The following is a 25,297-nucleotide window of genomic DNA, read 5'->3' as shown; positions in this document are numbered from 1 at the left end:
CCTGATGGTTATTTTGGTTCAGGTCTCAATCTCAAGGTCCTGGGAACAAGCTCCGCTAACAGGAAGTCTACTTGAGGATTCTCTCTCTCTCTCCCTCTGCTCCTCCCCACCCCACCCCCCCCCGCTTGTGCGTGTGCTCTCTCGCTCTTTCTCAAATAAATAAATCTTTTAAAAAATAAAAACATGGGAACCTGGGTGGCTCAGTCAGTTAAGTGTCTGCCTTCAGCTCAGGTCATGTTCCCGGGGTCCTGGGATGGGGCCCCATGAGGGGCTCCCTGCTCAGCGGGACTCTGCTTCTCCCTCTGCCCCTCCTCCTGCTTGTGCACATGCTCTCTCTCAAATTAAAAAAAATTTTTTTTTACCAAAAAACTGACACCTGGTCAGCTCTGTAAGTGTTGAGTACCAGCCTGTGTTCAATAAAAGCTTAGAGGAATGCCTGGGTGGCTCAGCGGTTGAGCATCTGCCTTTGGCTCAGGTCATGATCCCCGGGATCCTGGAATCAAGTGCTACATTGGGCTCCTGGTGAGGCACCTGCTTCTCCCTCTGCCTGTGTCTCTGCCTCTCTCTCTGTGTCTCTCATGAATAAATAAATAAAATCTTTTAAAAAATAAATAAATAAAACTAAATAAATAAATAAATAAAAGCTTAAAGATCTACTTGGAATGAATGGACATTTTTGCAGGTGATTGGGCTGGCAAAGTGGGTGGGGAAGGAAGGCAGCCTTGGAGGGCAGGGGGAGGGCGAGGAGGAGGACAGGGGCAGAGAATGCCAGAGGGTTCCTTTTACCAGTCCTGCCTCATTTGCTTCTGAGAAACCCAAAGGTTGCTCAACCCTGTGCCCAATCCAGCGACAACAAACATTTACTGTGGGGAGGGGAGGCTCAGCCCAGCGAGCCAGCCGGGGCCTGCCCTCGTGGGGCTTCTGCTCTGCAGACCAGCATCAAGCAATTGCAGAATCCACAGCTTACCTGCAGCTGTGTCGGGAGGGCCCCCCCCCTTCCAGGAGAAATGCCCAGGCCTCTGAGGACCTAGACGGGCCCCGCTTCGTCCAGCTGGGGAGGGCTGCTGGGAGGAGTTAGCCCTCCAAGGGGAAGGATGCGACAGTGGGGAGGAAGGGTCCAGGCCTGAGGCTTGGGGGCAGTCGGTGAGAGTCAGAGAAGCAGTGGTTGGGGACTGGCCGGCTTGCGGGTGAAAGACGCGCTGGCTTTGTGGTCTCCGAGCACCAGTTAGCCTTGGAGGGCAGTCTCCCCGGGCCTATAAGGCCCCCGAGGCCAGAGCATCAAGAATACCAAGAAAATACGAAAATATAGTTAATGTAATTGGCCCTGTGAGGAATGGATGCCAAAGAGACGAATACAGAATGGAAGAACACGCAGACCAGGCTCCGCCTCAGGGCCGGGTCCACAGCAAGCCCTTGGTGTGCTTTCGGCATAAAAGCAGCTTATCAGGGGCACCCGGGTGGCTCCGTCACTTAAGTGTCTGCTTCTGGCTTAGGTCGTGATCCCGGGGTCCTGGGATCAAATCCTATATTGGGCTCCCCACTCAGCGGGGAGCCTGGGTCTCCCTCTGCCTCACCCTGCTCGTGTTCTCTCTCCCTCATTCACTCTCCCTCTCAAATTAAAAAAAAAAAGATTTTATTTATTTATTCATGAGAGACACAGAGAGAGAGAGGGAGAAGCAGGTTTCTCGCAGGGAGCCCGATGCAGGACTTGATCCCTCGACTGGGATCACGACCTGAGCTGAAGGCAAGATGCTCAACCACTGAGCCACACAGGCATCCCTCAAATAAATAAAATCTTTTTTTTTTTAAGAATTTATTTATTTATTCATGACAGACACAGAGAGAGAGGCAGAGACACAAGCAGAGGGAGAAGCGGGCTCCATGCCGGGAGCCTGACATGGGACTCGATTCCGGGACTCCAGGATCCTGCCCTGGGCCAAAGGCAGGCGCCAAACCACTGAGCCACCCAGGGATCCCGGGTTCTCCCTGTTTTACGCTCCTGCGTGATTTCCTCTCATGCCCCCTCATCCTCTTCAGTCTGTCCAGGTCACAGACTCAGGAGGTCCCAGTCCCCTTGCACCCCTGCCCCCTGATCAGCAGACGCTGCCGTAGCCCCTCCTGAGATGGGTTAGTGCCTCTGAAGTTACATCAACAGCGACGTCGCCTGGTGTCTGCACTTACTGTGATCTCTCGATTTCATGCTTCATCAAATATTCAGGAGGGCTCCCAGGGCACTAGGAGCTGCATCTACAGTCTTGGTGCTTTGGGGAAATACCCAATTTGAACCCGTCAGCATTGATCCTCTCTGTGCAGGTGCCGCGGGGTCAGGGGTACCCTCTCCTGTACTCCACAGCCTGGAGTCAGAGGTCATGGTTGTCAGCAGCCCGTGCTGAGGAGGTTCAGGAGGCGACACCTGCTGCAGGGGGTGAGGGAGGCAGCGCCAGGCGGCCGCGCCGTCGGGGAGGACGCGGGGTGGGAGCAGGAGCCCCGCCGCGCTCTCGGGGTGGCCGCCCACCAGGCCGTGAAGTCGGGGAGTTTCCGACTCCGGGCTCAGGGTGCCGACTTGCGGGCCTGGCGCTACCCCTGCCCCGGCCGGGCTCTCCCCTGGGCGGGTCATCCCCGACGCCCCAGGCCCCAGGGGCGCGGACCCAGGGAACTTGGCGGTGTCCGCCTCCGCAGGTGAGCCGGCCTGCCCCGCGCAGGCGCAGCGCCCTCGTCGCCTCGGACTACAACTCCCGCCTTGCCCCGCGCGCTCCCGCCGCCGCGCCGCGCGCCTCCCGGACGTGGAGCCCCGGGCGGGGGGCGGCGGCTGCTTCGGGGAGGCGGCGGGAGTCGGGCCGCCGATGCGGGCGGGCGGAGCCCGGGATGGCTTCGGCTGGAGGCGGCGACTGCGAGGCCGCGGCTCCGGAGGCGGACCGCCCTCACCAGCGGCCCTTCCTGATCGGGGTGAGCGGCGGCACCGCGAGCGGGAAGGTAAGGGGCCGGCGGGGCCGGCGCGACCCCCGACCCTCGGGCCCCCGGGCGGACGGCCCCGCCTCCTCCAGGGCGGGGGCTGCGGGCGGGGGGCTGCGGCCGTGGCGGCGGGCGGCGGGCGGCGGGCGGGGGGCGGGGGCGCTGCCCTCGGCCCCCGGCCTCCCCGCGGGCCTCGCCCCTCCGGGCCTCTGCCGGTGCCTCCCGGGCAGCCGCGGGGGCCGGTGGGTCAGGTCGGAGGCCAGCCCCGGGCAGGCGCAGCAGGGCCAGGCGGGAATCCCGTGTGTTCCCAGTCCACCGTGTGCGAGAAGATCATGGAGCTGCTGGGCCAGAACGAAGTGGACCACCGGCAGCGGAAGCTGGTCATCCTGAGTCAAGACAGGTTCTACAAGGTCCTGACCCCAGAACAGAAGGCCAAGGCGTTGAAGGGACAGTACAATTTCGACCACCCAGGTGCAGCAGAGGACCCTGAGGGGAGTGAGGGAGGGGGAGAGACCAAGGGGTTGGCGGGGGATGCAGAGAGACCCCAGCGGTGCCCTGAGGTTTCTGAGGTGGCCTGAGTTGGAGCTGGAGCAGGCTGTGCATTAGGTCAGAAAGAACTTTGCCTGGTTCTCTGCGCCCTGAGTGGCCCGGCGGGAGCTGCTGGCTCCCGCAGTCGGAGCCAGTCAGGAAGTCTTTGCTGTTGGAGGGGCCGTGGGGACCCCTGCTCTGCCGTGAAGTCACGGAGAAAGTCCCCCACCTTCCTGCTGTTTGGGGTCCTTTGTATACAGCAGGGCATTTCCCCACCTGCCCCCGGGCAGAGTCCTTGAGAGGGGAGCTGGGCAGGCAGTGGGTAAACAAGAGGACCAGGTCTGGTCTGGCCCGATCAGGGGGCAGGTGCAAATGGGGCAGATAGATGAGGGGAAAGAGCCAGCCTGTCCTTGCCTGGCACTGCGAGAAGATTCCACCCTGTGGAATGAGGCTCCCATCCTCACTTCTTTCTCGGGGGACATGGTGGGGGAAAGGCCTGAGGAGCACCAGTCGGTGGTTAGTTCCCAGAAATAGAAGCAGGTGCCTAACCCACCTACCTCCCAGTGCAGGCCGAGCACGAAATGCCCAGTTCCAAACTTCTGTGTAGGATAGCAGCCCGGGTGGGTGGCCCCGCGAATGTGAACGGGGGTGGGGGTGGGGGATGGAGGGACTCTCAAGTCCACATGTTCCCGAGGGTCGCTGGGCTGCCTGACCCAGACGCAGAGGAAGTTCGCTCCCGTCCCCATCACAAGGACACCTGGATAGTCTCGCCTCTGGTTCCATTCCTGCAGATGCCTTTGATAATGACTTGATGCACAGGACTCTGAAGAACATCGTGGAGGGCAAAACAGTCGAGGTCCCAACCTACGATTTTGTGACCCATTCAAGGTGAGCACAGTGACTCCTGGGAGAGGGGCCGTGCAGCAGCCTTGCCCTGGTGGTTTCTGTGCACAGCCCTCCCCTGTGCTGTGACCTGTCCCCCTCCGCAGTCAGCACCCTGGGGTGGGGGTGGGGGACTAGAGCGATGGCACCTGGGCCCCCACCTTCCGCATGTCCTGCAGCGGCACCCGTGTCCTGGTCTCGCCTCCCAGGTTAGCGGAGACCACAGTGGTGTACCCTGCAGATGTGGTCCTGTTCGAGGGCATCTTGGTGTTCTACAGCCAGGAGGTCCGGGACATGTTTCACCTGCGCCTCTTCGTGGACACAGACTCCGACGTCAGGCTGTCGAGAAGAGGTAGGGTGGCTGCGGGGGCCCCCCGTGCCCCTGGATGAGGCCGGCCGCCAGCCCTGACTGCCTCCCTCCTGCCTCAGTTCTCCGGGATGTGCACCGCGGGAGGGACCTGGAGCAGATCCTGACCCAGTACACCACCTTCGTCAAGCCAGCCTTCGAAGAGTTCTGCCTGCCGGTACCCCTCTCGCTTACTTGGGGAGCTTCCTTTTCTCACTTTTCAAGAGGACTCTCGGTGCCCTGTCCTGTGAGCGCTGAATTACGGGTGAACAGGGTCTGATTTATAAGCAGAGAAGTTCGCTTGTGACACCCCCTCGCAGGGCCTGGGCTCGGCTCTGGGGGCGTTGTCTGTAGGTCTCCCTTCCTCCGCACCCTTGCGTCCATGCAGCTCACCTTCCTGCTGCAGGCTTTGCCCAGGGTCACCCCGAGGACCTTCTGCTCCCAGCCCACCTGCTTCCCGCTCCCTAGGGCACCTCTGCCCTGTGGGGCTCTTTGCGCTCTGCATGCCCCCTCAGGATGGGGCAGAGCCCAAGTGCGTGGGGGGTTGGGTCCGTTCATGGCCCATGGGCACATCCCTGGCATGTCGTGGGCACTTGCTGACGTCACCCACGCTGCCTGTGTCTACAGGCTGCTCTGGGCTGGCACCTGGGGTCCTGTAGCCACCTCTTTCCCTCTGCTTTCCAGCTCTTGCTAAATAATCTAGAACTTACAGGAAGCCAGAAAGGGAAGCTTAACTTTTTTTTAAGATTTTATTTATTTATTCATGAGAGACATAGAGAAAGGCAGAGACATAGGGGGAGGGAGAGGCAGGCTCCCTGCGGGGAGCCCAATGCAGGACTCGATCCCAGGACCCGGGATCACGCCCTGTGCCAAAGGCAGACGCTCAACCACTGAGCCACCCAGGTGTCCCAACGTTTTGCTTCTTAAAAGTAAAATACAGCACAAGGGAAGCAGAAGCAGCTTCCTGCCTCAGTCGAGGACAGCAGTGCTGTCTGCTGCTGTTGGTAGAGAACGTTTGTTATTTTACATTCGTGTTCTCTGAAGCATCTAGAAAATGATGGGAAAAGTACGTTGATAATCGTACTGTTAGTCGCAGAAAGACATTTGGCAGAGCAAGTAGTTTAGAGTCAAACTCTGGACAACCCAGTCCGACCTGGTGACCCTGGGTGACCCTGGGTGTGGGCTGGGCCCCAGCACCATCCTCACACTTCCCACACACCGAGTCCAGCCAGGGTGACGGTGTCCCTCCCTCACCCCTACAGCCCTTCTCCCGCCCTGGCCAACCCCACCAGAGCCAGCCCTGGCCCTCTTGTGCCCATGTCTTCTGTGGGTCCCTGCTGCCCGCAGACACAGCTGCCCTGGGATTGGGTCCCCACCTGCCTGTGTGGCTCAGGGCTTTCTCGATCCCGGTCCACACACCCGCCACACTCCGCTCAGACCGCTTCCTTTTCCTCTCCCTTGGCTTTGCCTGATTGAGGTGTGTCCGCCTCAGTAGCATCCCTTTGGAGTCCCCTTGGTGGCCCATTCTTCCTGGTATCTCTCCCTGCCCTTACCTAGTAGAGCACCTGCCGGGGAGCAGGTGTGAGCGCGGGCCAGGTACCACAGATGGCCTGGCTCTGCTGTCCAGGGCGTTTGCTGCTGCCTGAGCTGCTCACTGCTCCAGGCTTCTTGCAGAAAGGTTCCTAGTGCAGAGGAAGGAGGTCACGTGTTGCAAGAGGATGCCACACGTCACTTGGCTCAGTGAATCGTTAACGCAGAGAACTGTTACTGGTGGGGGGGCGGGGGGGTGCCAGAAAAGCACAAGCCGGGAGCATTTCGGAGATGCCAGGAGAAAAACACGTCTTTTCTGGCTGCCCCAGCTTCTCCTCCTGCCTCACCCCTGCCTCCCGCCACCCCCCCCCACCCGTCTGCCACCCCCAGGGCTGCTGTCCCTCCAGTGAGTCTACCATCCCAGAGCCAGAAGGCCCTGAGGGGACAGATCCTCACAGGATCCTTTTTGCCTTGCAGACCAAGAAGTATGCGGATGTGATCATCCCTCGGGGGGTCGACAACATGGGTAAGAATCAAGCCTAAGAGCTGCCCCGACTCCTCAATCAGCTCCCCAGAGCCCCGAAGCAGACCTTGCCCTGTGCCAGCAGTTACGCTGAGGTGATGAGGGTCGCCTATCTGCAGACGTTTATGGCACAGGTTTAAAGAATACCTAAAAAATATATTTTTAAATTGCACATTGTACACTTTTAACTGACCTCCTCTTGTTTGTCAGCTACATCTCAGTAAACCGGGAAACAGATATTTATGTTGACAGGGACTCACTTGTGAGCAGAAAGTATTTTACCCAGGCTCTTGGTTGACAGAAAGCCTCACAGACCAGGTCAGGAACGTCGTGCTCCTTCCCTGACACGAGTTTTTCTGTGTGCCAAGACTTGGCGCCCTGGGGAAGCCTCCCAGGGGGGCCTGTGCCCCCGGCCCTGAGCACCGTGGGAAGGTGCAGCCTGGTGAGCCTGGCCTGGAGGGCCCAACGGGGAGCGGATGTGGCTAAGCGTGCTTGTCTTTGCTACAGTGGCCATCAACCTGATCGTGCAGCACATCCAGGACATCCTGAGCGGCGACATCTGCAAGTGGCACCGAGGGTCCAATGGGCGGAGCTACAAGAGGACCTTCCCTGAGCCCGGAGACCGCCCTGGGGTGCTGACCTCTGGCAAGCGATCGCACTTGGAGTCCAGCAGCAGACCCCACTGAGGAACCCCGATAGACCATGCTCAGGGTCTGGCCCACCCGCCCCATAGACGCTGCCGCTGCTTCTTCTCGGCGTCATACGGTACAGACAGGGTGGTGCGAGGATCACAGGGTCCTCCCTGATGCGGGCAGACCTCCCGTTCCTCATGCTTGGCGGGATGTTGGCAGGCCCCCCGTTTTCACCTGCTTCCTCACGTTAAGGCGGTTAAAAGTCTGAGTTACTGGGAAATGCCACAGAATGTGTGCTGAGCCTGTCACGCCTCTTGGGGACATGGGGCACAAGCCTGCACACTGTGGCTGTCCTGGCGTGTGTGACACCAACCCAGAGCAAGAGAGATTCTACTAGCATGATCTGGTTCCCACACGTGACTGAAGCAGAGGTTTGAAGAGAGAGTACGTCATGTCTCCCTCCCCCCTTGTTACACGTGCGAATGTTTCGTTATTTACCGTGTTAGTTGTGACCTAGTAACCGAGTTTCGTGCCCCACCAGCGGGTGTGATCCAGTGTGGCACACACTGACGGAAGGAGCTACAGGAGCTTTCCTTCCTCCCGGGCTGTGCGCCAAGGCAGGAGCCAAGGAAGGAGCCCCGGGAAACAAGCTCTCCTTAACCAGCATCAGACGCGGGAGGCAGCACCTGCTCCCTCAAGCAGGGCGGGACGCAGGCTGCTGGGTGCCGTGTCCACACCCAGGCCTCCTCAGGCGTCCAGGGCTGGGGGGGCTGTGTGGACAGGGCTTCGCTGGGGTAGCCTGGGCCCATCCGGGGCATGCCGTCCAAAGCCAGCTGGCCTCCTTGCACACACCAAGTCCATAGCTGCACGAACGGTGCCTGCGGTCTGCGTTGTCCTGGTTTGTCTCCCTCCCAGACGGCACTGTATGAAAGTGACACTTTCCTGTTGCCCCCTGGCCAACCTGCATGGGCGATCCTGGTTTCCTTCTATCGAGTACTAAGTGTAGTTACACAGATAGGACCTCAGTTGAGTTTGGCCGAGCTCTGTGCCCTCTTGGAGAGCGTATCAATAAATAACATCAAACACCGGTGCCAGTTTGTCCCCTTTTTAATTGTACACAGAAGGCAGAGTCAGGACAAGGGCATGTGAGGGTGACAAGTCCTGCCTGCTGGAAGTGCTGCTGGCTCGTGCGTCCCAGCCGAGTCTCGCGGGGGCAAGGGCCAAGAGTCGGCGGCACTGAGGTGCACCAGGGTCTTTGTGCAGGGATCAGAATCAAAGGCCTGTCACTCGGAGCAGAGACAGCTATGGCTCAGCATTGGGTCCAGTGGGCGCCCAGGGAGGGGACCAGGCCCAACACCAGGACTGGGGCCTCAGCAGCTTCAGCGCTAACTCACCCCACGGCTGCCCGCTGCCTTCCGGTGTCACAAGTCCTATGCTAGCCCTCCATGTGCCCTGGTTCAGGGGGCTCTAGTGGCAGTGGATGCAGGGCGTGTTCTTTACCACCTGGGAAACGGAAACCTGGCTCAAAACTGCCCGCCTATCAGCAGACTGAAGAATAAAACCACCATAGCCCAGCCAGTCCGCCAGGCTTTGGGGCAACTGTCAAAGATGAACATGTTTACGAACGACCACTCTACCTCGCCTGACCCCAGCCCCCACTTTTACCGTTTGTGTCCTGCTAGTGTTTCCGGATCAAGATGTCCCAGCTGTCTTTCCAGCGAAGGGCCTTGAGTTCACTGGGTGAGAGTGACTTGTCCCCGTAGGTCAGTGGGCGCAGCGTGTTGAACACGTGACAGGCACAGGAGTACCAGGCCACAACCAGGGCGCTGAAGAGGCTCCTCAGGAGCTGGGACCTGTGGGTACCAGCAGAGCATGGACACGTGGGGCATGGGACGTGGCTCCTCCTCACCACGATTTGCACACAGCCCCTGCCTTTCCACCCTTCTCACCCCTGCCTGATGTACTGAATGTGACCCTCCCTGTGCATCTTCCAGAATCTCCCATCTGCACTCGGATGCCAGAGTAGCGTCCCTGTACCCAACATGATCATATTGCAGCCCTCCCGAGAGGCTCTGTAACTCCCAGCCCCCCAACATGCTGAGGACACCCCCTTTGGTCCAGCTTCCAGAACTCACTCTGGTTTACAAAGCTTTCTGGTTCAGTTCTACTGCACACCATGCAACCTGGCCAATTCCACTGGCTGTCCCAGAGCCATAAGCACCCTTCCCCATCTCCCACAGCACCCCCTGCTCTCCCAGCCTCCCCAGCCAGCCACACCTTCCTCCCCTGTGCCTCCTCTGTGCCTCCTTTGTGACCTTAAGCCCTTCCACGCCACACCCAAGTCAACACTGAGGACTCCCCTGGAGCTGGTGCCCCTGAGAGGTGTGGCTGTGCAGGCCCTGTACCTGCACAGGTGGTCGCTGACGTGCTGCAAGACCACAGGGAGCAGGAGGATCTGGAAGGTGAGCGCGGGAAGGTAGTGGTAGAGGAAGAGCGTCTTCTCCATCATGAAGAAGGGGAGGTAGTTCACTGCCCAGCCGCCGGCACACAGAGCCCCGGCCAGCACCCAGCGCAGCCAGGAATCTGCGGGAGGAGGCCGCCCTGAGCCAGTGCTGCCGGCCAGGGCCTCCCTGCAAAGTTATCGGCCAGTCCCACGAGCTGCTTTCCTCATCCTTGAGGGACACTCACTCTCCATTTCCCCCACCTCCCGCCCCTTCCTGTGATGTAAGGACCTCCTGTGGCTTCCTGCAGGGTTCTCACCATCCAGACCCCCTGCACCGTTCCAGCCTCCTGGGGGCCCCAGCTCTGCCAGGATCAGCAGCAAGTGGGGCCGGAGCTGGACTGTGAGGGTCTGTATCTGTGCACCCACCTCACCCACTGAGGCGGGCATCAGCAGGAAGAGTAGGCACGGTGCCACACTGCTCCCGAGGCCTCTGGGGCCCACCCTGCCCTGAGTCTTTATTCCTTTTGTCTCAAGATGGTCTGCAGTGGTTTCTGTTATATAAACCACCGCCACCCGAGTAACTTGGCACCCGCTGGCCCCTCTCTGCCATCCAGCCATTCCAGAGCGTGCAAGTGCTAAGGCTGTGCTCACATCCTGGGGTCACAGCAATCCCTGCCTGGTCCTTGCATTTCCCCGAAGAAGCCTCTAACAGTGTGGGAATGCAACGGCAACATTTTGTCTCTAGGGAGATAAAAATAGATTTAAGCTCCTTCCACAAGGAAACTAGGAGGTCGCCTTAAGGCACAGGCTCCTGCTGAGTGAGGCTGGGCTGTCGCCCATCAAAAGCAAGCTGCACTAACCCTCAGGGATGTCGCAGATACTCCTTCGGCGTCTGAGCAGGTACCAGAAGAAGAGCAGGACGTAGACCACCATGGCGAGGCTGGCCGAAGCCCAGATCACAATGTTTCCAAGCAGGTGGATCTGAGCCTGTGAGGGCAGCGGGAGGCACCATTGGCCACCGGCCACTCAGAGGGACAAACCCTCAACGACGCTCGCCTGCTTGCCAGCCTTCAGCCGAAACATGGGTGCAGGCTGGGCCTCCAGCCCACGGCTGATGGACGTGGCTATTCCCAATGAGCCTCCCCCAGGAAAAGTGCTAAGGTCCTCGATTCTGTAAGTGGAAACACAACTGGGAGTAGCTGACATTCTTGCTTTAACAACAGCTGCTCGCAGACGGCTAACCCAGGGCCTAAGGACTCAGCTTCACAGCCAGTGACTGTGACCGTGTCTCCACTACAGGCGATGGGGGTGGGGCAGAGAAAGGGGAGCGTTTTCAGTGTGAACTCATTTGGGGAGTATCTGTGGAGCGCCAAGTGCCAGCTCCAGGCCTGTTCGTTCTGTGGGTGAAGAGGGACAACGCAGATGTGACAAAGCTCTGATGAACTCAGCTGCTAGCGCTCTGCACAAAATTAAAGAGGGATAATTTTAAAAACCACTTTTGTCAGGAAAGGGGGAACAATGTGCTCCCCCAAAGTGGTAAAGCCCGGTTTCCCTCACCACGCAGACGTGTCAGGACCTTACTCCTCACATGTGACAGGAGTACTGGCCCCGTGCTGCCCCATCCATTAGGCAGGGCCTGGAGACAGCGAGGGCCAGGGTGGAGGCAGGGCTGTTCTTCATGCCAGGGGAGTCTCCAGCGAGCGCTCAACCTGCAGCCTGCACCAGCGCCCACTTACGCTGGTCCTGGGGTGCAGCCAGTAGGCGATGCTGGTGTCCAGGGTGACCCAGTCCAGCGGCGAGGAGCTGTACTTGTGCTCCGAGTCATCACTCTTTGCCGTAAGCATCCTCCACTGCAAGAAGGCCAGAGGCTGAAGTCGAGTGGCCAGCCGGACATCGTCCTTGCTCAGGGGCCTGTCGGAGGGGCTGGGGTGTCCAGTTTCACATTCATCTGGATCATGTAGCCCAGGTGGCAGCTGAGCCCTAGTCCCCAGGCCCCCAACACCCTGACTGCGGGGTAAGGGATTGAACTTGGTGCTGAGGATGCTATTAGATTCAGGACCCCGAGATTCCGATCCTGACCTCTCTAGCGCTCCATCATGTTGACGTTGGTGCACTCTGACCTGACCTGGGGGGTTCCAAACATACTTTGGCCATGTGGCAATGCAACATCGCCTGGTTCCTGACTATTGTGCCCGCAAAGCCACAGGCCCGGGGCCAGCAGAGTGGTGCTGGCCACTAATGGCAGGGGAGAGGAACCCTCCCTGCCCGGCCACGTCCCAGTGTAAAGGCTGACGACGGGAAGGGAGGGGCTCTGCCGAGCACAGTGCTCTGTCTGGAGAGGAGCCAGCTCGCCCAGGCAGAGCCATGCTGCCCCGCCTCACCTGCAGCTCCAGGAACCTGGCCATGAAGCTTAGGTTTCTGCTGACGTCCATCTGTGCCGGTGAGTGCAGCTCCAGCTCCCTCTCCTTTTGCTCCTGGCCTAACAGAAAGAGGTGACCCAAAAGAACACAGGAGTGGAAAGTCAGGGGGCTCACAACAGAAGCTGTCAGCCTGGAGCAAAGCCAACTTCCCACTTTTCCAACCGACCCACATGACTCCCTTTGGCTTTCCCCACCACACGCGCGATGGCACCCATCAAATCCAGATCTTTTCACTGGGAAAGCTCAGCTTGCACTGCCTTCTGGTGGCAAGACCTCAGTGACAGCTTCGCTTGTTTCAGGCTCAGCTCAGCAGAGCGTGGACAGCGTGTCTGGTACCCCCCAGAACCACAGCCCGCGGGGGTGGCATCTCGGTATAGCAGCAGCAACGGCAAGCCCGTGGGCTGGGCCGACTCACTTTTGCCATATCGATGTTCTTCCACATTCCACACCATGCTCTCGTGGTAGCCCCGGGACAGCTTCTCCCCAACGACCTCCAGCTGCTGGAACCCCCAGTCTGGGAGGTGTGCCCCGCTCAGCTGGCAAAACGGGGGGAAACAGGGTATGACGTGGAGGCCCCAGGCCCCAGCTCGTCCCCAGCCCGGCCACCCAGTCACTTTGTCCACAGCCAGCGAGGGTGGCAGCCTCCCCTCTGCGGGCCTTGCTGTGCTCCAGATTCAGTTCTGAGCAGTTAAAGAACTCCTGAGTGCAGGAAACGTGGATGTAGGGTCCGCTAAACTGATTTTGTGAGCCCCCAGCCAAGACGGGCAAGCCCAACACGGTGCCCTTTTACCTTTAGGACGGCAGAGGTGTTCACGTGCACCAGGCGGACCTCGGACAAGATGGTCTTCCAAACCTCTGTGTCGGATTCTCGGTTTACAATGTCCTGTAAAAATAGGTCCTGTGGATGAGCCTCTTCTTTCCCCAATTTCCTTATGTATCAAGTGAGGACCAGTCACCAGACGATGCCGCTGCCCAGGTCTGTGGGGCTGAGCTCCGGGGAGCTGACAGGATGGCACCCCTGACCTTGTGCCAGGACACCCACACAGCAAGGTGCTGGTGCGGCCGGGGGTGGGGGCACCACCCTGCCTTCTCTGACAAATGCACAGACAGTCTGGGCGAGGGTCAGAGGTGGTCCCCAAGAGGTGACTTCGGAGGGGACCCCCCGTGGTGAGGGGGCTCTCACTAACACGGTGAGAGCACTTGGCCTTGTCCTAGCTTAACTTCTCACAGCCCTGCGATGATGTGTGAGCACATGTGGCTGTGGGCGAGAACCAGAGGACCCATGGGCTCGGTAGGAGCATGCAGGTGGCCTGGCCACAGGCACACCCTGCGTCAGCCATCCTCCCTCCTTGCTAAGTGAGCCACAGTTCCTGAAATGTGGGGCTTGTGGGGCTGAAGGTGAGGAGGAGAGGGAGGAAGGGGGAGAGGGAGGAGGAAGGGGGAGGGAAAAGGAGAGAAAGGAGGGGAAGGAGGGAGGGGGAGGGGAAGGAGAGGAGGGGGAGGAGAGAAAGAGTAGAAGAGGAGTCAGGGGAGGAGGAGGAGGAGGAGGAGTCAGCCACAGACCACAGGATGGCAGAAGGGCAGTGGGTGGGACACTCAGTAGAAGTCCCCGGGGAGAGCTCCCAGGGACCAGGCCTAGGAGCACAGCGCTCCGTCCCACGGGGACAGCCAAGGAGACGGGAGAACCAGAAGGGAGGCAGGCGCGTGCAGCACAGAGAAGGTGCCCCCCACCCCCACACACAGTCCAACGGCAGCCTCGCGCCCTGGCTCTGCTGGGGGGCCGCTGAGCACACCGTGCCAGTCATACCGAGAGAACCTGAAGCGGGACAGGGAGGCTGGTGTGGGGTGGGCAGCTGCTGCGGCAGTCGGAGGCTGGAAGGATGGAAGGAGAGAGCCAGCCTCTCGTCGGGGACAGGCCCCAGCGCGTTAGTGTGCTCACTGACCGGAGCTGTGGCTGTGCCCGTCCGTGAACTCACAGTGGCGCCCGGGCCCAGAACAGCACTCTTTCCTCCTGCCGGCTCTCCCAGGACGCCGCGTGCAGGCCTGGAGGGACTCTGGGAGCAGCACGTGCCCCTGGACGCTCGAGGAAAGGCCCTCATAGGCCTGGCTGCCTCAGGAAGTGCAACCCCAAGGAACCACCCTGGCTGGAGCCCCAAGCCGTCCCTGGGGAGACCCTGGGACCAGGGTGCTGGTTCACACCAGGCTTTACAAGAGGGGAGGTGGCCGGGGGCCCTGACCCTGTGGGTTCAGTGAATGAGCCACCAAGTCAGAGGGAACCTTCACCTGGCAGGCCACGAAGGCCATGGGAACACCAACAGGCCGTTCCACAAACTCATCCCTCTCACATAGGAGCTCTCTGCTCCCCACAAAAACATGGAGGACCTTTTTATGGGCTAAAAAATCACTAATTGCACATCTGAATGACAATTATTCTCAACATGGTTTTGAACATCCTGTGTGAGAAAGGATGTGTCCCTGATGGCCGGCATGACGGGCTTCCGGCGGGGACTCACCAGTCTCCAGAGGTTCTGGGAGGGCATGGAGATGTTGTAATCAACGTAGCAGGACACCTCCTGCGAGTGGGGGCTCAGGGGCGCCGCCACGTCGTGCCTGCAAAACCAAACAGTCTTGTGGACGGAGCTCCTCACTCAGTAGGCCTTGGGGGGAAAATCCACTTTTCAGAACTGGAGCCAGCTCAGCCTGACCGAGCACTCGGACCCAAGGGTGCCACCTGATGCCATGCTGATACACGAGACACTGAGACGGCAGCGGCTCCCTGGGAACCGCACCCCAGGGAAGAGGACACGTGATGTGCTGTCCAAGAGACAGGAATCCGCACTAGGTGGGTGTCGCTGTTCCACCACAGAACAACAAACCAGGCTTCAGAGCAGGGTGCCCACTGTCCTGGGAGCATGAGGATGCGCACCCAGCAGCCCCCTGACACCTGGGCCTTGGAACCATCCGCAGTACTGGGAATGCCGTCGGGGGTAAGGTGCCCTCGGGGTCGGCGACCTCCAACATCCACAAATACCCACCTCCCTCATTCACTTGGCTGTTACACTTTATCCTACTTTGCGCCAAGCACTAGGGAGGAGCTGGAGACCCCATGGTGAGCAAAGACAGTCCTTACGGGCAGGGACCTTCACGCAGGGACAAGACAGTGCCAGGCTATGTGGTGCTACCAATAAAACCAAAGCACCCAGGAAAGGCTTTGAGGGGACATTTCAGCTGACGTGTGACTACAGCAAGTGAGTCAGGAACACTCCTGGCCCACGGGAGCCGCACTCGATCACTTTGGGACAGCAGGGCGGCCGAGGCCCTGGAGTTAAGGTCCCAGATCCCAAGGGACCTGCAGCCCAGGAGAAGTAGGGACGTTATTCTGAGTAGAAGTCACTGGAGAACTTTCGGCCGAGAAACGAGGCCGGGCCTGTAGACTGTGTGTGTTCCCAGGGTGCCGCTGTGGGGTGAGGGGCACAGAGGCACGAAGTCGGGGCACAGGGATCCCGCGTGGACTGGGCCATGGCGGGAGGGCAAGGAAGAAAGAGAGGAACTGGGGTGGTGGCTGGGCAACTGGCTCTTTCCAGGGAGAAGGAAGCCAGAGGCCAGGAGCCTGCTGGTGGCTTTCACAGGAAGTGGGGACTTGGGGCACAATCTGGGAGTCAGGAGGAGCCAAGTCAGGAGATGACCCAAGAAGCTGGGTGGTGGCCCAGGAATGTCTATATGCAGAGATGGCTCAGGTCAGGTAAGGGCCAAGAACCCACAATGAAAGACCCTTCCTGACCCTAATTAGCCAGGATCGAAATCCTTCTTGAATTCACATACACGGTAAGGGATTCAACCTTATGGAAGCACCTGCACTTCCTTTTGTGTGAGCAGCACTCCCGTGCTCCCCCTTGTCTATCAAAGCTTCCCCCACTGGGCTTCCCACTGCGGGGTGGACCCCTCCATGGGAGCTCCCAGGCTACCCCGCTAAGGCTCCATTTCCGGCCTACTCGCCCTGTGCTGCCCTCACTGGGGGGCCCTCCAGACCCTGAGCACCCATCAATCGCAGGCCACAGTGCAGGTCTGCCCCAAGGCAGCAAGAACAACCGTGGGGCCTGCAGCAGGGGGTGGGCTGTGCTCTGGACAGAGAACCCCAGGGGAGCACCCAATCGAGGGAAGAGGGCGAGGGCAGGCACTCACGTGTTGAGGAAGCGGGTGGTCATACCGTGCACCAGCTGCACCACGTCCCCGTGCCGCACGGGCCTCGGGGGGTTGTTCACCACCAGCTGGTGCCTGGGGAGACAGAGGCCGGCAGGCTGGCACGCATGCCACACAACATAACGACACCCGCATTCTCCCATCAGGGCCAATCTGGCCCACTCAACCGGTGCCTTATGCGAGATCAATTCACGTAAAAACAAAACACACACGTTTCCTAAACTCCTTTCTGAAACCCAAGGTCTCTTTCCAAGCTTCCGAAAGGGACTCCTGTGCGCCATCACCACATTATGGTTGCTGTGTGTCTACAGACGGCACAGTGACAAGCACAGCCGTGCCCCCGAGAAATCCTTCTAACACTTGGACTCTTTTGTCCACACAAGTGTACTGTGGGCCCCTCAGGGTGGTGCCAACATGGTCAAACAGCCAGACACAGCCCGCCACTCTCGTGTTACTGCAGCAAGTGGCAAACGCGACAGACAAGACAGCGTGCTCATCAGCCATCCTGGCTGTACTGCGATGGACGCAGGAGCCACGACGGGGAGGAGGGCGGCCAAGGCAGCCTCCTAGAGGAGGGGACCATCAGGTTTTAAGGAGTCGGCTGGGCAGGACTGTTCCAGCCTGAGGGGCAGCAGAAACGCGGGGCAGGGGGAGCACTGTAAGCATGGGCCAGGTGCAGAGCAGGAAGGAGGCTGGGAGCTGCAGGCCACCACCGGGGGTCTGGATGACCCTGGAGGGGCAATGGAAGCTAGGAAGGACCATGACCTGCCACAAGTGACATTTTAAAAGACCACATGGGGCCGCAAAGCTGGAGTGGGAGGAGAGAGTTGGGGAGGCGGCAGGTGGTAGAGACGGAGGCCAGGATGGTTCGAGATCTCCTCTGCAGGTGGAGTCCAGAGACCAGGGAGTCTTCCATCTGAGGCCTCAGCAAGGGAATGCCTGGGGACGGGGGGGAAGCACGGGAGCGCTGGCAGAGGAGAGTCTGTCTGGGATGTGCCTGGGGAGTACCCAGGGGAGATACTGGGTGGGCAGTTCACTGAGGAAGCATCCAACCCCTTGACCATGGGCTCATCAGCGCAGAGCTGCTCTCGAAGCCTCCAGGGAGGAAGCGTACAGGGAGAGGGGGCCACGAGGTGAGCCCCACTCTGGAGACCCAGGACCTGCACGCACCTCCCGGGATCCTTCACGATCCACCAGTTGTTGACGTCTTTGAAGGGGTAACAAGTCACCTGCTGCTGGTGCGAGCTGCCTCGGCCGTTCTCGTATCTGTGTGAAGGAATCAACACAACACTGCGTCTGGTGTGCACAGCAATCAGCCTTTCTCTCGAGGTTCCTGCTAATACCACCCGGCAAAGTGTCCGGGTCAAAACAGGGATGGGCACGAAGCGTGGGTCTAGGAAAGACTGGACAACGGGAACCTAAGCAGTGCTCCAGGCAGGACAACGTGCTCAGCATGCAAGTCACAGAGCAGATGAGTGACAGCCTGGGCCCTCTGCTCCCTTAAGATGCTCTATTTCATACACAGAAATGACAAGATTCGTTGGTAATCAGAATCTGAGAGCTCAGTGCCTGTCTCAGAAATTTACAAAGAAAACTGGTAACAGCAAAAATACAAAAAAAAAAAAAGCAAACGCGTTATGATCTTCTATTTACAACGGCCACTTTCCTTACATCATGGGGTAGGTGCTCTGGTGGGAATGAAGCCAGCAGGGCACAGGTTTGCCAAAGACATTCTTCAGAGTGACCTGGGAACCGTAGGCCACCTCCAGGGGCTGACCCTGCGTGATCCGGGCTAGTCCTCCCTAAGATAAAAGCAAAAGGTGGCAAGTGAGAGCCTCTCCAACAGGCACACCTCCATGGGTGGGGGGGGGGCGTATTCGGGGTGGTGGCAGTCATTATTATGTCACATTATGACAACGCAGGATCTACTCTGCTCAGGTTACGTTATTGTAATCAGAACACAGCTGCTGTGGACTGGATGCTGCCTCCAGGGCCAGGCATCCCCCACCCTTCCACACACACCCTCAGTTGCTTGGGCATCTTTGGAGAAAGAGCAACCCTGTAAAGGTGAGACTCTCAAATAACTCTTTTTTTAAAAATGGGGCACCTAGGTGACTCAGTCCGTTAAGTGTCCAACTCTTGGTTTCGGCTCAGGTCATGGTCTCAGGGTGGCAGGATTAAGCCCCATACCATAGTGGGCTCCACACTCAGCAGGCAGCCTGCTGGAGACTCTCTCTCTCTCTGCCCTGCCCCCTGCTCATCCATGTTTATTTATCCTAAATAAATAAATCTTTAAGGAAAAAAAAAAAGGTGAGGAAACTAGCATTGGGATGAGCTAAGAAATTTGCCCAACATGGACACCTGGCTGTCAGCAGAGCCAGCACTCAGTCCATCTGCTCTCCTGTCCTCACCACCCCAATCGGTATGTTTCACTATCTCTGCAAAAGTCAGTAGGAGCGAACGCCAGAGTCTGGCTTGTCCTGTGAAGCATGTGCACCTGTCCCGAGGCTGCAGGACTTCATGATGTCCAGAGGGGGTCACACTGAAGAGCTGACCCCCTCGTCTATTTCCATACCATCAGCACACACAGAATTAGCTTAGAAAAATACTAGTGGATTCTTCACATCTTGATTTGGTTTTCCTGCGAACCCTTGATGATGTTTACGTAAGAAAAATCTGAGTCTAGGGGCACCTGGGTGGCTTAGTCAGTTATGCACCTGCCTTCAGCTCAGGGCATGATCCTGGGGTTCCAGATCGAGCCCCATGTCGGGCTTCCTGCTCAGCGGGAGTCTGCTTCTCCCTCTGCCCCTCCCCGTGCTTGTGCAGATTCTCTCAAATAAATAAATTCTTAAAAAATAAAAAACCCCAAATCTACTCTTGTCCCTTCTCTGAGGTGGCCGTGGCACCCCATCTTACCTCCAGACTGGCCTGGAAAGCACTGGACATGATTTGATCGTGGGGCCCAGAGCGGTAGACCAGGATCAAGTGGACGTAGAAGAACAGCAAGTACATGAGGGTGGGGATGACAAGCAGAGCGGCGGCTCGGGCAAGCAGGTGACAGAGCACACAGACCTGCCGGGAGCCAGAGGGCAGGTCACATCCCGCCACTCGGGAAGGTGCACCCACTTCACATAGGATCTCAGGGAGCCAGCAGCAGAGCTCTGGGCTCCTCGAAGCTGCTGGTGGGAGGCTTATGAAGGCCCATCTTCTTGGGAAGCCTTTCTCCCCAGATGCTCCCATCACACTGACCCTCACCCACCCGGGGATGGCTACATGTCCCGCCTGACTGCGACACCCACATTTGACAGAGTCTGGTCTCCGATCAGGTGCCAGGCATGGACACTAGCAACTGCGAGCACGAGCAGGTATGTGAAAATACCCATGTACTTGACGCTGAAAAGACATGAGAAAAAACGTGAAAATAAGGCAGAGAATGAGGAGGATGCCAGGGCTGCCTCCGACCCACAGACCAGACTCACCCCACTGCACAGGAGCAGGCCACTCCTGTCAGCATCAGCCAAAACCACCAGCTCAAGGAGAAGGGCCTGGGGTCAAAGCAGAAGAGCAAAGCTGGGAACAGTTCGTGAAATATCGGGAGAAATATCACGCAAGAAGGTACATTCCTCAGATCTCTCAGGGTCAGCTCGCTGTCCCGACAGTTGGGACAAGAAAAATGAACCCTCGTCTCCTAAATATTAGTCCTAGCAGAATTTTTCTTTTTAGCCAGAACATTTTCCCGGTTAGTTTAATTTATACAAAAGTGAGAATGTATTTATGACATCAGGAGCCAAGGACGAGAGACAGTCTGCAAGTAGCTCTCTGAAATGAAAAGCCCTCAGATCTTCTCAGGTCGACAGGCCACTCAGACGCTTCTTTCTCATTAACTACGAAGGACAGGTCCCACTGTGCATACCTGTGTTTTTGGGAGTTGGAGAACTTCAGGTAGGATAGCACAGCCAGTAGATTAAAAAATATTAACACTGACTCCAAAAGCATGAGCCTTGACTGCGTGATGAGAGCGTTCTCTGTTGGAAAGAGGGCATGTGCGTCAGCTGTCAGGCCACCGGGGCAAATGCAGGAAGATGGAAGCACCCATGGAGAGGACACACTCTAAAGTCACAGAATGTGGCCATGGGAAGTTCAGGGTTGGGTGGCTGGAAGGGGATGGGCTCTAGAACCACGAAGGCAAGTTTTCAAGGGTGAATCATGCCTAGTGAGGCCTGTGTGATGCTGGGCAAGTCACTGAACCTTTCCGAGTCTTTACCTTTCTCATTTGCAGAAAGAATACCAACTTTGTGAGGCTGCCCTGGGTGTAAAGACATTACCCCAGCTCAGGGACTCAGTGAGAGGAGCCACTTGACACACCCTCATTCTGCTTTCTAGCCTAACTTCCCATCCAACTTGGTTTCATTTGCTCATAAACCTGGGCCAGTCTCGGCAGGAGGTGGAGGGAGATGCTGGCGGAGCACCTAGTAGCAGTTCGGGCAGCCCTGATTTATACGGCCGCACGTGTGTGACCACACAGTTCCACCACCCCACACCCAGGGAGTAGGGTGACTCCCAGAGTCAAATCTGGACACTCTGGACACACTCCCTTCCATCCTGTGAGTAGGAGACCCTGCCGGGCCACATAGACAAAGCCCACGGGCTCTCTGGGACGCACGCTGAAACATAACCAAGGCCAGTGCTGGGTTCTTCCCTGTGTGACACCAAAGCAGGCAGAGGTCTCACCGATAAGCATCAGCAGAGCAGCCCCCATGGCAGCGCAGTGAGAAAAACCGAGCTCCAACAGGATCTGGTAGGCCATGGGGATCGAGAACGCCCCAGTGAGGGCTGGCAGCAGGCGCAAAGACCACACGGGCACGTTGCTGCTGTATTCTGGAAAGGCAACCACAGCAGAGCTGAGCGTACAATGCACCACCCCCTTCCTATGCTGCAGGTGTGTTTTCAAACACAGTATCATGTTCACGGACCCTGAAATGCAAGCTGGCAAAACTAGGGACCACATCAGGAACAGAGTGGGCAAGCTGCAAATAAAAGCTTTGAAACTACCTAAGCGTAGTCAATACCCAACTCTCGTTAAGCACAGAAACAATGCCTAATAAGTCTGAAATTAGTGCTTTCCTTGTTTATAAATGGACTCAAAAAAAATAAATAAATAAATAGACTCCACCTTTCCCCCCCAAAACACTGAGCAACGTACAAAATTTACGTGTACAAAAGATAACTGCAACCAGATGCCACGTAGAGTGTGCTATGTGTTCCGAAAACTAAGAATAAAATACATGCTAGGATTAAACACTTAAGGTGTTTATCACACCTTTCTTTTTTTTTTTTTTTTTTATCACACCTTTCTTTTGAAAGGTCTTCCACTTGTACCAAATCTATCATACCCTGGACAGATTAAGAAATCACAGCTGTAAATCCCTAGGAAAGCCACTACCTCTCCATTCTAATATGTGCAAAGTAATAAGGGATGTGAAAATGACTTTTTACCTGCTCCGATCCTGTTCCACAAAAAGTTACCATCGAATCCTCCTAAATAACCTGAAACAGAAGATCAGTCAGCAACTATCCCACTCAGCAAATAGTTGGGGAATGCCAAACCATGGCAGCAACAGGGAAACAATGATAAATAATTAGATGTGGCTTCTACCGTCAAGAAATTTCACTTATGAGCTGCATTTTATTATTTTAAAATAAATTGCCATAATTTTACTTATTTATTTATTTAGGTATTATAAACAGGCTTTACTTTATTTTTAAGTAATCTTCATGCCCAGCATGGAACTTGAACTCACAACCCCAAGATCAAGAGTCGCGCATTCCACTGATTGAGCCAGCCTGGGCACCCCTCACTTTTAAGTTTTAAAGGGCTACTTCTCTTACTAGTGAATCCTACCTCCTAAGGCCAGCAGCATGTGGCCAAACGGTGGTCCACTGCCATCCAAAAAGAAGATCCGCTTCATGTAAAAAGAGATGTACTGCCCATAATACACTTCATCAAAACTGAAAAGCAAACCCACATGATATTCAACTAGAAATCTTCACCAAACAACGGTGAAAGGGTAAATGTGTACCTGTTTCCAAACAATGTTAGAGAGCGCTCAGCAAAGGTCAGAACTTTTGCCACAACTGCACTGTATCCCCAAATACTAAGATATGTGCACAACATCATCCACCCTCAAGGACAGGAGACCAGGTACACACTCAGGTTGTCTGCCCAACACAGACTCTATTTACCCTCCCTAGTTTTATTCAGGGATGTGCTAGCAGGCAGCCTCCTGAAAGGCCTCCCAGACCCAAGGCTATGTCTGTGGCTAAGGGTCAGAATCACACTTGGTCACCAAAGGAAACAGGTGCATGTGTCAAAGGGAGTCACCCAGAAACCAACCGCAACAAATGTTTTCAGACATTTAATGGTACTGTCCATACAGCTGTCAATTTCTTAGGCGTGATAACTTCAATACAGTTTTTAACAGTTCTCATGTTAGAAATATGCCAAATTACTTAAACATATTGCTTATGACTTGCCTCAAAAAAAACCCCACTGAAGCTGAGTGATGAATGCACTGGTTGGGGGGAGGGTGTCATTAAACTATTCTCCCTACTTTTGTGTATATTTAATATTTTCCGTGATGTAAAGTTAAACCAACAAACCAAAAGGACGCACGTTAGCCACAAGGGAACGGCCCCGTAGTACTGCCAGCAGTCATCTCTCCTTGGAACAAAGAAGACACTCGAAGGTCAACGGTGACTCGCTTCCAAATCTATCAATCTTCCACCCTCCACCTTTGATTTTAGATGGTTACCTAAGACTGCGGCACCTGTTCCATGGGCCAGATCTCACCTGCTAGAGAGCTACAGGGCAAGACGGGGCAGGCGGACTCAGCAGGGGGACAACCTGGCCTCTCCTCTGCCAAAAACACCCATCACTGAGAAGCCTAGAAGTCTGCTTTCCCACTTCTGCTGTTCAGTAGGGCACTTTGTCACCAATGCACCAACAAATTACAGTTCTTTCCGATTCGCCCTGAAGGGGGTTGTCTGGCTTACACCACAGCCCTCGGATAGGCGAGATGCCACAGGCGGCTCAGTAATCCCACTGCAGTCAGAGCCACAACGTTCAAGTTGATGTCAGCTGTCACCACCACGGGGCGCTTCAAAAATCCCAACATCCCGTAGGGAAGCAGGTCCCGGAGGATGCCCTGGAAAAGAAGGGAAGAGACGGCATCAATAAGTCAGCAGCGGCCTCGAGGGCTCACCGACGCAAGGAAAAGCCTTTGCAGTTCCCATGGCTCTCGGGTGCATCACGGAGAACCAGCCGTGCGTTCTGTGGGGTCGCTGAAAGCCAGGACACCGGCACCAAGCCAGGCGGGAATCCGGGGACGTCAGGACTGAGTACCCACCCGCTCAACGAGTCACGACGCGAGCACCAGAGCCCCAGCCCCAGCCCCAGCCCGGCGCTCCCCGAAGCCCCTCGGGGAGCCCCCCCCCCGCCCCGCCGCAGCCGCAGCCGCAGCCGCAGCCCCCGCCCCCGCCCCAGGACCCGGCGCCCCCGCTTCCGCGCCGAGGCGTCAGCTGCCTGCGAGCCCGCCTGGCCCCACGGCTGCCGCCACACTGGGCGCCCGCGCCCGGCTCCCGGCGACCCCCTCCCCGGGGCGCGCCTGCCCTCGGGCCCGCCCCCGCCCCCGCCCCCGCCGCCGCCGGGCAGGACGCCGGCACCCACCCCAAGCCGCGCACGCACGTCCCTGGCGCCCCGACGCACCCTCGCCTCGAGTTCCCGCAAAGCTGCTCCCCGCGTCGGGCTCCGCCTCGGATCCGCGGGGGAGGAGGCCGCCGACCGTTAGCGGCTCTCGCCGCTCGGCACTCTGCGCCGCCCGCGGCCGCCTGCTCGGCGCTCGACTCGCCGTGCCTGCGGAGCCCTACGCGGCAGCGGCGCGCCTGCGCCCTGGGCCGGAGCGGAGCGCAGCGCAGCGCATGCGCCCTGGGCCGAAAGGGCTCCCGGGTCCGGGTCCCCGGCGGCGCGGAGACGCGCTCCTCGTAGGTCGTTGCCGGCCCAGGTGTTCCAGGAGCCCGGTGCCCCTTTTAAAAACAACACAGCGGGGGCATCCCTGGGTGGCTCAGCGGTTTGGCGTCTGCCTTCAGCCCAGGGCGTGATCCAGGAGTCCCGGGATCGAGTCGCGAATCGGGCTCCCCGCAGGGAGCTTGCTTCTGCCTCTCTCGTGAATAAATAAATAAATTTTTTTTAAAAAATAAAATAAAATAAAGACAGTGGGGCCTTAGCCGTGGGCCTCTAGGTGTGTGAGCACCTCGCGTGCAGGTGCCTGCCCGGAGCCCGGGGGGTGCGCGTGTGCTCCGGGAGGGCGGGCGGGCAGGGCCGCCGCAGCTCTGTCGCCTCCCCCGGGCCCCGCCCCCGCCCCCCGCTCCCCAGCCCCCCGCCCCCCTGACCCCCTGCCCCCCGCCCAGGCTCCCGCGGGCCCCGGCATCCCCGCACCCCAGCCGCCGCGCGGAGCCTGCCCTGCGGGGGACTCCGTGCCTTTGGGACCAGACGGTTAACCGACGGGACCACCCTCGTCCCCAGGCTCTCTTCCTGATCCTTTCGTGTTGTGTGTGTTCATCTCACGGACAGAACCGGTACCGCAGGGTTAAGAGCTAGAATTACGGTTCTTCACTTTGCAAGACTTCCCCCCCCACTTGCGGTGGTCAACCCAGCGTCAGAGAACACGGGTTAAGGATGTAGGGTTACTTGGGTCTTACTCCTGCCTTGACCCCCGAGGCAGGGGCTTCCCTGGGCCGGGGGAGGAGAGGTGCCGGCTCCTGGGGAGTTCTCCTGGTGAAGTT

At 57.8% G+C, this 25,297-nt stretch overlaps 2 protein-coding genes across 18 annotated transcripts; one reads left to right on the top strand and one right to left on the bottom strand.

Moving 5' to 3' along the window:
- The first annotated feature begins 2,775 nt into the window (after positions 1-2,775).
- Positions 2,776-8,483, top strand: UCK1 (uridine-cytidine kinase 1). 3 transcript variants are annotated; one of them, XM_072778410.1, is made up of 7 exons: positions 2,776-2,973; positions 3,264-3,423; positions 4,272-4,368; positions 4,572-4,714; positions 4,792-4,886; positions 6,716-6,764; positions 7,269-8,483. In XM_072778410.1, exons 1-7 carry the CDS (start codon positions 2,866-2,868, stop codon positions 7,445-7,447), a joined length of 831 nt encoding a protein of 276 aa, XP_072634511.1. In that variant the 5' UTR covers positions 2,776-2,865; the 3' UTR covers positions 7,448-8,483. The 3 variants fall into 3 exon arrangements, with proteins under 3 accessions (XP_072634511.1, XP_072634509.1, XP_072634512.1); XM_072778408.1 differs by having other exon boundaries at positions 4,792-4,955; XM_072778411.1 differs by lacking the exon at positions 4,792-4,886 and having other exon boundaries at positions 2,786-2,973.
- Positions 5,444-24,380, bottom strand: POMT1 (protein O-mannosyltransferase 1). Of its 15 annotated transcripts, XR_012008409.1 has the most exons (25): positions 24,222-24,379; positions 23,510-23,661; positions 23,130-23,177; positions 22,359-22,465; positions 21,953-22,003; positions 21,188-21,334; positions 20,370-20,481; positions 19,936-20,001; positions 19,756-19,849; positions 19,373-19,528; positions 18,128-18,258; positions 17,627-17,722; positions 16,439-16,531; positions 14,770-14,866; positions 13,047-13,139; positions 12,672-12,792; positions 12,218-12,315; positions 11,573-11,686; positions 10,697-10,823; positions 10,488-10,577; positions 9,799-9,976; positions 9,059-9,246; positions 8,788-8,896; positions 6,829-8,314; positions 5,444-6,390 (listed from the first exon to the last, which is right to left on the bottom strand). XR_012008409.1 is itself a non-coding variant. In XM_072778394.1 (23 exons), the coding sequence occupies exons 2-22, from the start codon at positions 23,629-23,631 to the stop codon at positions 9,072-9,074; spliced, it is 2,316 nt and encodes a 771-aa protein (XP_072634495.1). In that variant the 5' UTR covers positions 23,632-23,661; positions 24,222-24,379; the 3' UTR covers positions 8,483-8,896; positions 9,059-9,071. The 15 variants fall into 15 exon arrangements, 13 of the variants coding, with proteins under 13 accessions (XP_072634495.1, XP_072634501.1, XP_072634496.1 ...); XR_012008408.1 differs by lacking the exons at positions 5,444-6,390; positions 6,829-8,314 and adding an exon at positions 8,483-8,673; XM_072778394.1 differs by lacking the exons at positions 5,444-6,390; positions 6,829-8,314 and having other exon boundaries at positions 8,483-8,896.
- Positions 24,381-25,297: the final 917 nt, after the last annotated feature.

This window comes from Canis lupus, chromosome 16 (genome assembly GCF_048164855.1).
Source record: "Canis lupus baileyi chromosome 16, mCanLup2.hap1, whole genome shotgun sequence".
Taxonomy (NCBI): domain Eukaryota; kingdom Metazoa; phylum Chordata; class Mammalia; order Carnivora; family Canidae; genus Canis; species Canis lupus.
This window is presented reverse-complemented; position numbering and strand designations above follow the sequence as displayed.